Consider the following 13625-nt stretch of genomic DNA (forward strand, 5'->3'; position numbering starts at 1 on the left):
ATTCATATGAATTTAAAAAATAAAATGTTTCAATTCATTTTGTCATTCATTCTTTGTCTTTCTCTTTTGCAGATAATATCCTTTAATACCCTGCATGACCGTATTGTCAGTAATTCTTTCTATCATGCTAATTATTACTTATTAGAGGTAGTGTTATTAATTAGGGGGTATTATGTTTTAAAAAATTTTGCGCATTTGCCGTTGATAGAAAATAAATAAAATATGATAACTATTTACAATTTATAGAGAAATCCTACCTGTAATCCAGTAATACAATCGGTGCAATTCATCTTGGCAACGCATTTTGCGCAAGTGTGCAAGCACGGTTCGCATATCTGCGTTTCTTTCTCATGGTAAAAACCGTTTTCGCAAGCACCCACGCATTTTGTTCCATGAAGTATTAGTGGACTTGCACACGACAAACATGCTCGTTCAGTGGGACCATCGCATGTATCGCAAGTGGAATGACATTGCTTACATATGCCATTGTCATAGTATTGATCTAAGTAAGTAAAAAGAAAACATTATTAATAAGAGTTTTTAGCAAATTTAATAATAAATTAATGACTTACCAACATCACACTTGTTGCTTGATTGAGTTTGGCAACGACCCTTTAAATTAACTTTCCAATCGTCTAAGCACGATATACAAGTAGAAGCATTACATTCGCTGCAGCCTGGAGGACATTCCACGCATTCTCGTTGGTTAAAGTCTGAGAAATGATGCGCAGGACACTCGCTTACACAACGTCCTTCATTCCAGTACTTTCCAGCTGGACATTTGACGCATTGAGAGCTGTTCCCGCCTATACATGTTTCGCATGATTCGTCGCAGGGAGCACATCTAGTAAAAGGGATTATTGTTTATTAGAAATGTCACTTGGTTTATGAAAACAAATAAAAAATATATAGAAGTATTCCTCATTCCTCATTTTGATAACAAAAAAGAAAATAAGAGCTCAAATTTCGGATGGAATATCGGCTTTGGAGGAGCTGCGTAATTAATAATGTGGAGACATAGAAATCCAATCATAATAATAGTTACCAACTTAGAAACTGCTACGTTGATTACTGTTGTGATTAGAGTTAAACCCAATGGTATTTTCCAACATTAAGACTTTTACGGTCAATTATTTTATAGATTCAACCTATTAAGGGACTGTGGTGCCTGTTTATTGTAAACGAAAATTTATAATAAAGTGGCCAGAGCCTATTTTATGTATTCCGTAGACCAGCTAAAGACCTTTATCTATTTATTGCTACAATTAGATGTAAATTAACTGCTTGGAAAAAAAGATAATCTTCATCATGTAATGCATTTTCAAATCCTGGGGAAAATTATATATTATAATTAACTTGCTTAAAAAACAGTAAAAAATCATCCGTTATGTGTTTTACAACTTAATAATTTGAACCTATTCGAAAATATGACAATTCTTAAGTAACAATTAGGAATTAGTCACCTCTGCAGAAAGGAAGTAAAAAACGCTGTATCATGTCAATTCATTAGAAAAATTATGACAATAATGAAATCTTTTGAAAAATTCTTCCACGACTTAAAACTTCAAACATAACACTTAAATTCTTGCATAACTTAAAATTTGTAATGTGAATTCTTTAATGAAATAGAAACTATCAACAAATCTACATGTTGGTGTCTTATGCAGCACAACTTCTAGTATCATCTTCTTCTGAAAAAACAATTATTTTTAAATTAATTAAGTGCAAACATGTGTAAATTATTTGGAAAAATAAAAAATTATTTAACTGATTTGAAGAAGGGCAAGTGTATCCATATTGAATAGAATGAAATAAAAATTTACTTATCAACTATGTTGAAGAAAGCTGAACAACCTTTAAAAACTTCAAATTTTAATTCATTAAAAGAATTACAAATTATCAATTTCCTGGAAGAAAAATAAAACTTGGAATTATGATTTTTACTAGTTGAAAAATCAGTATAAAAACTAATAATCTTTTTAGACCATAAAAATAATCTCGATATTATACTTCTTCAAGGCACGTAGTATGCAGTCAGGCAATTTAAAATTTTGTGGTTTGATTATGTCGTTAACCCACTACCATAAATGATTAGGAAATCGTTTTTATTGTTAACACTATAATTACATTTGATGCAATATAGGGAATTGGAAAGAAGTCTAAAAAATGATTTATAGCAAATGAACTTCAGATTAATATTAATAATAAAACCAAAACTAGATTCAGTTCTATTTAGAAGATTTTCGTAGATATACTAAAAGGCATTAGATATGCTAGCTAAAAATCTTTTAAAATAGCAACTTTTTCATATTAGTTTTGATATTCATTTTACTTTTGATTTCCATTTACAAGAATATTGTAAAGGGTTTCAATGACCTAAAGCCCATATCCATTCTTCCAATATTGTATAAGGTTATTGAACGAGACCTGAAGAATCAAATTGTAGGTGTGGAAAAGTTGATTAATGCCACGCAATTAGGTTTCCGAAAAGGTCAGAGTTGTATAACAACTCTTCTTAATGTAACGGATGACATTTTTATAATATGTAATGATGAGTGTTATTGTATTATTCTGGTTCTACTCGATTATTCCAAGGCATTTGATACCAGAGTTTATGATACGTTATTACTAGTCTTTGAACATGTTGGTTTTTATCCGAGTTTAACCAGATTAATTCAGAACTATCTTATGAATCGCCAGCAATTGAATGGCAAGAAATCATATTATTTTGTTAATTCAGGTGTCCCTCAGGGGTAAATTTAGGAGCATTTTTTTAAAATTTTATATATGTACTTTCCAATTTCCTAAATTTTTAAAACACTGCAAAACACAAAAGTATGCAGATGACACTCAAATGTATTACCCTGTTTCGCCCTTACTACTGGCTCATAGTTATCTCTCTGTAATTGAAGATCTAAAAACATTATACAATGTCTAAAGACGAGCATGGTCTACGAAAACTCAAATAAATCCTTTATGATGTTTTTTGGTAGGCCTATTGATGTAAAACATCTAACTGAAAAAGTTCTTGTAAAGATTAGCGATGAGATTCTTCCTTTGAAAACAAAATGCACAAGTTTGGGGCTTATTTTAGATAACGAACTAAGGGTTGAAAAGCACATTTCTAGATGTATTCAAAAATGTATGTGCCTTATACTAAAACTTAAACTGGACAACAATATAATAGAATTTAAGGACTCAGTTAAAAATCTAGGCTTAATATTGGATTATAAATTAAAATTTAAAGAACATATTACTTTTTGTTTAAAAAAGCATATTCGATGTTGAAAGTAATTTATTCTTATAGATATTATTTATCACCAAAAACTAAAGCTATGCTCTGTGAAACACTCGTTTTATCATTTTTCAACTTTACTTATCACGTATATGGGCCTTTTTTGGACAGCCTGGACATAAAAAGGGTTCAAAAAGTGCAAAACTGCTCTCTGATACTCATATTTGGGATAAGGCGTAGACAAAGAATATCTCACAAATTGTCCGAAATAGGATGGCTTAATATGAGTGGACGGCGCAATTTACATTCAGTAGTATTTTTTTATAAAATTATTAAATTTCAATGTCCTCCATATCTCCACCGCAAAATTAAATATCGCACCGATGTTCATAACATCAATTTCCAAAAATTAAACCTTTTAACTATACTATCTCATAAAACTGAAACATTTAAGAAGTTATTTACCTATCAAATTGCCTCTGTAATTAATAAATACAAAATAATGGAATTTTCTTTATCGATACCAGTCTTAAATCAAAAGTTTAAAGCCAAATTGGTTGAAGAGCATTAATTTGCACATCATCTCACTATGCTATCTCATTTCTATCTGATCTTACTTATCTTCTGTTTTATTTTATTTCATCTCTCTCCTTCTCTCTCTCTTTCTCTTCTCTTTAATTTGTAAACTGAAAACTATATTGTTTTTTTTTGTTGCTCACTGCTTTGCGGCCATGTATTTTTTTTATATAATTTTTTCCTTTGCTTTAGCAGCTGCCTCTTTTTGGAGGTAAGCTGATGTAGTTTTTTTATTCCGAATAGTTCATAGTTTTATTGTGTATTATTTCATATATAAGCATATACATTTGGGAATAAATAAACCATAATTATTATTATTATTAATATATAACTCTAGAATTTCTCTTAATCAAAAATGTAAAACCTTTTACGCGATGCGATTACTTTTATGCGATTTACTAGTTCTTTCTGTTTTTAATCATTGTGATGGTGTTTATGGCTCTTGTTTAACTACAGAAAATTGTGATAAAATAGAGCGAGCTCAAAAATATTGTCTAAGATTTATTCATAGTATTCGTCGTAGACAACCACCAACTGTTAAACTAGAGTAACTAGGTAACTCTTTGTAGAAACAAAAATTTTATTCAGCATAATTATGAAATACGAAATTTTCCTTTGACTAGGTGTCTTGAAATTAAAGATTTGGATGTTACTTTTGACCAAAATTTTAACTTTAAAAATCATATCCATAATGCAGTTATAGCAGCATCCAGATCTCTGGATTTTATAATTAGAAATTGTCGCAATTTTGATGAAGTTAGGGTGGTGCAGTTCTTATATTGCTCATTTGTTCGTTGAGTACGCTTCAATTATATGGTATCCAGTATATCAGAGGTGGAGATTGATAAAATTGAGTCAATTAAGCGTAGAGTTTTAAAATATTTAATGTACAAGACCGATGGTGTTTATCCAGCAAGAGTGTAGAGGTAGCGGCCGTGGTCTTTTTATATAAGTTAGTTAATTATAAAATCGACTGTAGCTCATTGTTAAATCAAATTTACTTTGTTGTTCTCAGATTAAACTCTAGAAACTCTCGAACATTTTAGTGTAATAGAGCAATAAATAACATTTTTAGAAGGTCGCCGATTTATTATATGTGTAACTTATTTAATACCCTTTGTAACCACAACTTGGACCTCTTTGTTGCTTTAATGTCTTTCTTAGTAGAATGTTTTAATCAATAATCTTAAATCTTGAATTTCTCTTAGAGATTTTGTAAGTAGGTAATGCTTTGAGTAAATGTATGTTTTCTAAAATTTTTATTAGCCTATAAGCCTCTTCCATAACTTTTCCTTTAGCTTAATATTATATTGAACTATTTCATTTTAAACCTTAAACCTGTTGTACATAATTCTTTCTGTATTCCCTGTAAGTGGGTGACTGTTGGAAATAAAAGCCTTATTATTAGAGGCCACCAGGTGAGTAAATAGGAAACAGAGACGTTTCATTCATAAACGTGTATTGTATAATAAAGTCAAAGTCTCCTCATAAAAAAAAATCACTTTTAGCACAAATATTAATACCCTTAATTTGCGATTTAATGTGATCATTATACCTAGACCTCAAGATCATTATACCTAGAGCTCAAAAATATTGTCTAAGATTTATTCATAGTATTCGTCGTAGTCAACCAGCAAGTGTTAAACTAGAGGCCACCAGGTGGGTAAATAGGAAACAGAGACGTTTCATTCATAAACGTGTATTGTATAGTAAAGTCAAAGTCTCCTCATTTAAAAATCACTTTTAACACAGATGTTAATACCCTTAATTTGCGATTCAATGTGATCATTATACCTAGAGGTCAATCCGCAAAATTCGAGAGATCTTTTACATATAACATGGCTAAAGTCTTTAATAATCTGCTCTTTGACTTTCAAATCTGCTATATCTCAGCTTTCTCTGTCCATATTAAAAAACTATGTCTCGTCCGTGACGCAAGCCTTTAATATATAATTCCGCCAATTATCAAATCTGGTACCCACACATCTACTTCTTAAGGATAAGTGATTATTATTATTAAAAGATCCTTTCTTAACGAAAAGAAAATGTACTCAATCAAGATAGCAATTTTTACCAAAGGAATCAAATAAATGTAGCACAAAATTTAAATATTTGGGAATTTTTATTGATAGTCATCTTAAATGGTGACATCATATAGGGTTCGTAAATGGAAAGCTTAAGTTTTTATAACCCTTATTTAAATTTGATCGTAGTGTGTTTAATTTGCAACAACTTAAATGTTTTTACTACGCTTTGGTTCAGCTACATTTAACCTATGGTCTTATTGCATCGGGAGGAGTCTACCTACAGTCACACCTAAACTCTATAGCGGTTACTTAAAAATGGCTCCTAAAGATCATTTTAAGAAAGGATCGGATGTACCCTTCAGACTTGTGGTTTACTGAAGTGGATATTTTTGATGTAGGATTGTTATTTTTTAAAACAATAACTGTACGAATTTTTAAGAAAAAACTGTCTTAAAAGATATAAGTCATCACCAGAATACTAGATATAGGAAAAATGCAGTGTTAAGAAAACAATTGGACAAAGATGCTTTGAATCACTAGAAATGAAGTATATGCCCTTTTAGACGAAAAGAATACCTCAAAATATTGACAACTATGGTCTCAAAATATATTCATCCTGGTTTTAAATTATTTTTTGTGGTTGGTTAGGTATATTTTTTAGAGTTAGTTTATTAGCGTCCTAATATAGTAAGTAAAACTTTGATCATTGGGATAGACACTTAGTATATGTATATTCTACCACGCGCGAATTTTCTCTTGTGGCTATGCTTTGTGTTTATTGTAATGTTACAAATTTATAGTAAGAAAATTATTTGTATGTTTACCATATTGCAATAAATGCCAGATTATTATTATTATTAAATAAATCTTACCTGTAATCATTTGTTTCAAAAGTATTTGGAGGACAAGATGCTAGGCACTTATTCTGGTACAATAAAAGATGATGATCGCAGCTAGTACAGTGGTCAGGACGGTTTTCACATCCCGCACAGTTCGCATGACAAGAGATGCATGTTCTATCGGCGAAATCTTTAAAAAAAAAGCCAACAATTTATCACTTGACATACTCAAAAAAGCATATTCTATTCATACTTTCAAAATAATTTTCAGGACACTGTTGCAAACAAATATCCAAGTCGAGAACCCTGACGTGGCCGGGGGCACAAGTGACGCAACTCTTTTGATCTGGACCGGTGCACGTTTCGCACGCTTCATGACACGGTTTACAGACTCCTTGGTCACTGTAGCTTCTTGGAGGACATGCGCTGACGCATGCGCTAAAGCATATATAAATTAAGAAAACCCTCAGAATCTATATGAAAACCCTTACTTATCCATACGCTTGAACCTGCAAGCAATGCACTTTGTAGGTCCTTTCCCGAAACAACCTTGGTCATCGCACTGATCATCGCATCCGTCTTTTGTTTCCTCGTCGAATTCCATATTTCTATTTTCCCTGCTCACTTTGACGTTTTTCTCGTTTAAAGAGCTTACTTCGGGGGATAATTCCGAACCCGAGAAGGAGTAAACATGTGGGAAGTTGTTGAAAACATCAGAGGGATCAAAGAAGTTATCGGTTACTGGAGTTACTGGTTGGGGTTGAGTTGGAAATACAAACGAGCTAACTGGGGCCTTCCATGGTGACGAACGAATTCCGTTTGGTGATCGTAGACGAACAGGATTAACGTTTGTGCCTAAAATACACAAGAAAAATCAGTTGTGTAGTTGACAAAAGTACAACTAAATAAATGGTCATAATAAATTTATACGAATAATAATTTTCTTAAATAAAACCTTTAGAAAAATTAACACTTTGAACTATATTCTATTAAAAAGAAAATGAACGCCATAGTTGTTATTTTTACAAAGGCTGATAATGCCTCTTATCTATTAGAAATAAATAGAACTTCCCAAACACGTCTGGCCAACGAAGGCCTTTGATGCGAAAACCAATCTAATAACTTTAAAATAATAGGTCTTAGACGCAAGTTAAAGAGAATGATAGCGTTTCTCCTACTTGAATGTAGACATGGCCTAGATGTGCGGTGTAGTGCATTTTCCCTATTAACGGCAACCGCACGTCTGGAAATTTGTGAAGTATTATCGTTCTTGAAGTTTGCCTTTGAATTTATTCAATTTATCCAAGGAATGTTAATGTAACACATAATTAATTTATTATTTATATTCATTGTACATTGGCATTTCAATCAATTCTAATTATTTGCTCGTATTTCTAAGTATCCGTAATATATCTATACAGCGCGAGTGTAGCGCCTGGCTATCAACTTTATAGAGGCATAGCGAATGATTTCCAACTAAATCTCAATCTAGAACTGTAATTACGGAGCGGTTTTTTCACGGTCAAATTCTCTCAGTTCAGGTAGAATTATCTGAGTTCGGGTTCCTTGATGCGTTTATTGGATTATGAGCTGAGGTTCGATTTGTCGACTTTATATTCGTGTTGCCTTCGTGAATTCTTTTTTAGACACTGGACTGGATAAAAACGTTCAAACAGTTGGACATTTATTCAAGAAGCATCCTTTATTCATTTTCTTATACAAGCTTTATTGCTTATAGTCGGTACTGCAGCTATTTATATTTTCTAATATCTATAGTTATTTTTTAGCCTAAATAATCAAAATAGTATATTCTATAACAAGTGCGAAATAAGCAAAATTGTACACCAGTAGAGAGGTTTGTTGCCCGAGTCGTTAGGCGAGGGGAACGGCTCTAAGAGTGAAGAATTGTCTATGTCGCACATGTTATAGACTATACTTTTTCTATGACTATCAAATAAAGCAACAGGGTGTCCCAACTTTAAGTGTAAAAAATTCAAAAATAAAAGGTCAGTAAAATAGCGTAATTTAATACTTTTTAAAGTGTTTTGTAAAAATTTAAAACTTACGAGTATTTCCGGAGATTCGCCTGTCATGATGGTAATTTAAAATTGATGATAGGACGTTTTGTCTTTTAAACTAATTTTTTTTATATCAAATGTTTATTTCTCATTCTTGAACAAACAAAATCTATCAAAAAACAACAAAGATTACAAATAATATGTTTGCTTTTATTTTTCATGGTTTTTGTTATACATATTTATTGTAATTCCAGTACAATTTTGAATTGTAATATTTTTAGGGGAATCCGATATGTTTTTAGTCGTTAATGAGGCAAATATGTTTTGCTGTTGGGAGTTAGCACTTGCACAAGGAAGCTCTACTTGTAGTTCCTGCAGTTTTTTTTCTGAAATTTGGGTTTGTTGGGTGCTGGTTCCTCATTTTCATTAATTTGGGACATTATTTGACTTAAAGCATTTAGGCGGTTTTGTAATCGATATATCCTTCAGAAATTTTTGTAGATTTCCACCCTCTGTGTCTTTTTAATGTTTCTATATTCGCCCCAGAATCTACAAGCATTGTTGCAGATGTTCTTCGAAAAGAATAACTCGTGTATAATCCAGGGTTAAGTAAGTTCAAAAATTGTGCCACTTGTTTAGGCTAATTTCCTAGTTTGTTTATTCCAATCACTTGCTTGGTGCAGCGTCCATTTTGAAAGTTAATGAAGATACTATTTGTCGCAATATCTGGTGGCCGTAGAGATAAATATTTTTTAAATAAGATATAAAACTTTCCAGTAATTGTAAATTATCTAGGCACTTTAGTTTTTGTATTAGGAACATTTTGTTATTATAGCGGACCCCAAGTTCTTAATATCCTGAACTTTCATTAAGTAGAGCTCCAGTCTTCGACAAGCTCCCATAATTCCTAATATCACAGCAACCTAAAAAATTAGTACATTATATACATGTTTATGGTATTTTAAAGATCTAAGATATGTGGGTAAAAATATGTCTAAGTACATGTATAAATGTATATACCTTTGTAGTAAGATAAATATGATCTGGAGCATTATTTATAAAATGGTTGACTTCTTCTCCAGTTAATATCTTTGATTTTTTTCCTCGATAACCATCAGATTGTTTTTTCAAAAGTGCTCGTAGCCTGGCATATTTTGATATATCTGTATTGTGTTTAATGTTAATTGTTCTAATCATTGAATACACTTTCCACAGTGTTGAAGCTTTATTAGACTTAGCTAACTGACTAAAATAGGCGAGAATCACATTTTCGGAGAACGAATTAGCTCTTTTTAATTGTCGCCATTGCATGAAAGTGTCATATTGTTTAAGGTATAAATCTTTCGATTTTTCAGGCAACAAATTGCCAGCAGTCACCTTCGCTAATTCTACAATTGCCGGGGGAGTAGCAGTGAAATCAAAATTGCTAATGCTTTCAGTATCAGTCATTCAAAAGAAATAAAGCTATAGGAATAACTAATGAAATATTTAAATTTACACCTACTTCTTTTTAATGCATTGGCCAATATTTATAGAAGTATTTTTCTTAGCTTCGGAATGTTTGGATGTCAAAATGCATAAAATATTACACAAATACAGAGTTGAAGATTAAGAAGGTTAGGATGTCAACGTTTCTAGGTTGGGTTTAGATGCACACGGAATTACGGTTCCGTTGTAGTTTTAATTGGTAAATTAAAACTACAACGGTTTAATTAAAAGTTCTCCGGACTCGTGTATGGTTATGTTTTTAAAACTATTCGTCTTAATTCAAGATTTGAAGTATGACTTTTAGGTGGCGCCACAGGTATTCATTTCGTAATAAGTGCGAGAATAAACTTTCCCGCACTTGTTGCGAAATGAAGCCATTTCTTTACCAAAAACTATATCGAAATGTACCTATTTCGTAATAGTCGTAGAAAAAAACATTTTCACACAGTTTTTTGTGTCTGACTAGTACACTTCCACCAGCAGCCCCGCTGATCTTAAGTTGCGATTTTTGTATGCCGCAATAGATGATCTTTTCTTTCAATGTGAGTGTAATAAGATCAAACTTGACTTACCGTAGAATACCAGCTGCCATTTTTTTAATATGCCAACTTGCGATACATGTCTACTGCCAGCATTGATGATCTGCAGCCTCCATCTTCCTTCAGCTTTTTCTCCCCAGTAGTGCACTGATAAAAATGGCCAGTCATCGAAATTGGAACTAACAACGTCCCTTGGCCTCTCAAACAATAGGGTGGATACAGTTCCCATGGGCGATGTTAAAAGAATGCGTAAGTTGCCTCTCGGAAAGAACCTGAGAGATATTTTGCACTGGACATGTTCAAGGAATTTTACTTCGTTCAGGGAGTTTGAACATGCGTCAACGTCCATGTAGAAATCCAGAGTGGCACCTAAAATTAAATTGAATTTTGTTAAATATACGGTCCAAGATTGAAATGCAACCTTTCAGTAGCCTTATTCAGAAATAAAAACATGGGAGAAAATTGTTAGAGATGTTTATCCAAAAGATAGCAAACATAAAGTATGTTCAAGTCTCTTTTAGGAGAACCAGTGAAAATATGAACCATGTTAAATACGTTTAAAAAATCAAAATGTTTTAAAAATTCTACATTTAAAACTGTTTCGAGGATATTAAATAAATATTTGTGATTTGTAAGCATAAACATGAAGCATGTTTCGGAAATTATAATTTGTAGGTGAAATTTATATTATAATTAATTATTATTGAAAAATTTGCATAAGCATTCACAATATCATCGCATATCTCATGCTACAAATTATTTAGTGTAAAAATAAACATTTCAAAACTGTTTCGTAAAATAATGTTTATGTAAATAATATTAAATTAATTAATAATATAATGTAATTATAATTTATTTTTAATAAAAATTATTAAATACTTGAAATTTTAGTTAAATTTTTAATAAGTGAAAATATGAACATGTTAAAATACTTTAAAAGAGTTTTTATTTAAGTTACTATTTAAATTTTATGAAACTTAAAAAAATTTATATAAATTTGTATTTAATTCATATTTCGAAAATCTTTAATAAATATTCAAAAAATATAAAAAGTAAACATATAAAAATTTATTGATGCAATTATATTTAATAAGGGTTTCAAATATACGAAAATATTTTAAAAAGAATCATAATATGGTTTATTAAAATGTGTAAAACATAATTCTGAAGTATAAAAATTTAAGTTACATACTACAAAATTCAATTTGAAAATAAATGTTTCAGATGCAAATCTTTTTAACTTATTTCTTTTCTAATACCTTAAATATTTAAAATATCAATTAAATGGCTTTTTAAAAATCAAATAATTAACATATTTAACCATGCACTTAACTTGTCAAAATTTAAATTTTAATGTATTTCAAACAATTTAAAAAATCATTCATTTAATTGACCGTAAAATCTTTCAGAAAGTTTTCCCGATAACTAACTATCCATTCCTAATAATAAAACTCGAATGCCAATAAAAAGAATCTCGTTTCCGAAGTTTGCAACTTTATGACTGAATTCACTCCTTAACTGACTTTATGCATATATAACAACTTGAAGTGTTCCTGAATTTGCTTCAATTTAAATTTTACTTTAAATTTTATGGATATAAAAATATTAATAACTTAATCAAAATTACCATAGGTATGTGGTATAGTTTTATCTTCAATAACTTCTTGGCTTTTGCATATATGTTGGGGAGGTACTGTGGTCCATCGTTCAGCTAAGCCCACTAGGGCCCCAGCATCCATCAAACCATACCCAAACTTATGAGATATTTTTCGTTTCACTCCATTTACTATCCAGCCATTTTCCTTTTCTAGTGGTTCTGCTCTAGATGTAAGTACCACCAGATACTGCATGTCTCTCCAAGTTAAAGATGGGTTTGCTTCTAAGGCTAATGCGCATATACCTAAGAAATCATGATATTTGTAAAAAATATCTTAATAACCTTTGATAGTAAATAACTTACCTGCTGCTAAAGGTGCTGATGCCGATGTTCCAGTATGTTCTACAGTACAAATATGATCTTGCCTTAGTCTAGCATCCATATCTACAGTTGCAACACTTTTGTCATGTCCAGGAGTACCACTACTATAGGTTGTCGCTAATGTCGAGGAGCATTCTTCTAAATACCAAGGCTTGAATCTAAATCAGAAAAAATTAATAAGTAAACAATCAGTAGCCAGTTCTATTGTAGCTCATACCCTCCTTGAGTGGCACTGGAAATGCTTAAAGTAAATATGCTATTTGTATATCCATCGCAGTTACAAGAGTCTGTGTGTCTACCGCCATTTCCAGATGCCCATACGAATATGGAGCCTTTGCCTTTTCTTCCACTAGTCACACCTGAAACAATATGTGGAATAAGCAAAATGAAGAGAGGAAAGGAGGTTTGTAATGGTTCTACGAGTAAAGACTTTTGAATTTAACCTATGTTACAGACTGCAGTTCTTGTACGAATATCAACTTAGTTATGTTTCAATTTTTTTCCATATTCATATTTGTTTAAATAGATATTTCATTTCGGCTTCCGATACCTATATTCATATTTAAAGCCTAATTGAAAAAAGCAAGAGGTATACTATAACTGAAAACCAGACGCATAATGTGGATTACCTTTTCAGATCCAGCGACCTTAAATCAAAGCTCTTAGATGGAGCCACAGGTTCTCCTTGATGCGAATTATATGAATAACTGATTACGAAATGACCCTATCCCTTTATCAATATCAAAATTCGTATAAAAAATGTTTTCAAATTTCTAAAAGTATAAAAATTAAATTGTTACAAAGTGGTGGCTGGATTACGCTCCTGCTATATGCCTAGCTGGTCTTAACTCGTAATTCCGTCTTACTTTTATGTCGCATGTGTCCGATAATTTTGTGTAATTGCAGAAACTTTTAGTTTGTGGGT

At 31.4% G+C, this 13625-nt stretch overlaps 1 protein-coding gene across 4 annotated transcripts in view; it reads right to left on the reverse strand.

The window, feature by feature from the left end:
• The window catches only part of LOC126739140 (furin-like protease 2), a 969288-nt gene that overhangs the window by 8328 nt on the left and 947335 nt on the right, over positions 1 to 13625 (reverse strand). For all 4 annotated transcript variants that reach the window (XM_050444697.1, XM_050444683.1, XM_050444705.1 and 1 more), the window contains 9 exons: positions 12918 to 13059; positions 12683 to 12858; positions 12350 to 12622; positions 10756 to 11091; positions 7169 to 7532; positions 6931 to 7115; positions 6711 to 6867; positions 573 to 844; positions 258 to 502 (listed from right to left, as the gene is read on the reverse strand). In XM_050444697.1, the coding sequence (XP_050300654.1) occupies positions 258 to 502; positions 573 to 844; positions 6711 to 6867; positions 6931 to 7115; positions 7169 to 7532; positions 10756 to 11091; positions 12350 to 12622; positions 12683 to 12858; positions 12918 to 13059 (2150 nt within the window). The remainder of the gene's footprint in view (positions 1 to 257; positions 503 to 572; positions 845 to 6710; positions 6868 to 6930; positions 7116 to 7168; positions 7533 to 10755; positions 11092 to 12349; positions 12623 to 12682; positions 12859 to 12917; positions 13060 to 13625) is intronic.

The sequence above is a fragment of the Anthonomus grandis genome, chromosome 1, assembly GCF_022605725.1.
Source record: "Anthonomus grandis grandis chromosome 1, icAntGran1.3, whole genome shotgun sequence".
Lineage (NCBI taxonomy): Eukaryota > Metazoa > Arthropoda > Insecta > Coleoptera > Curculionidae > Anthonomus > Anthonomus grandis.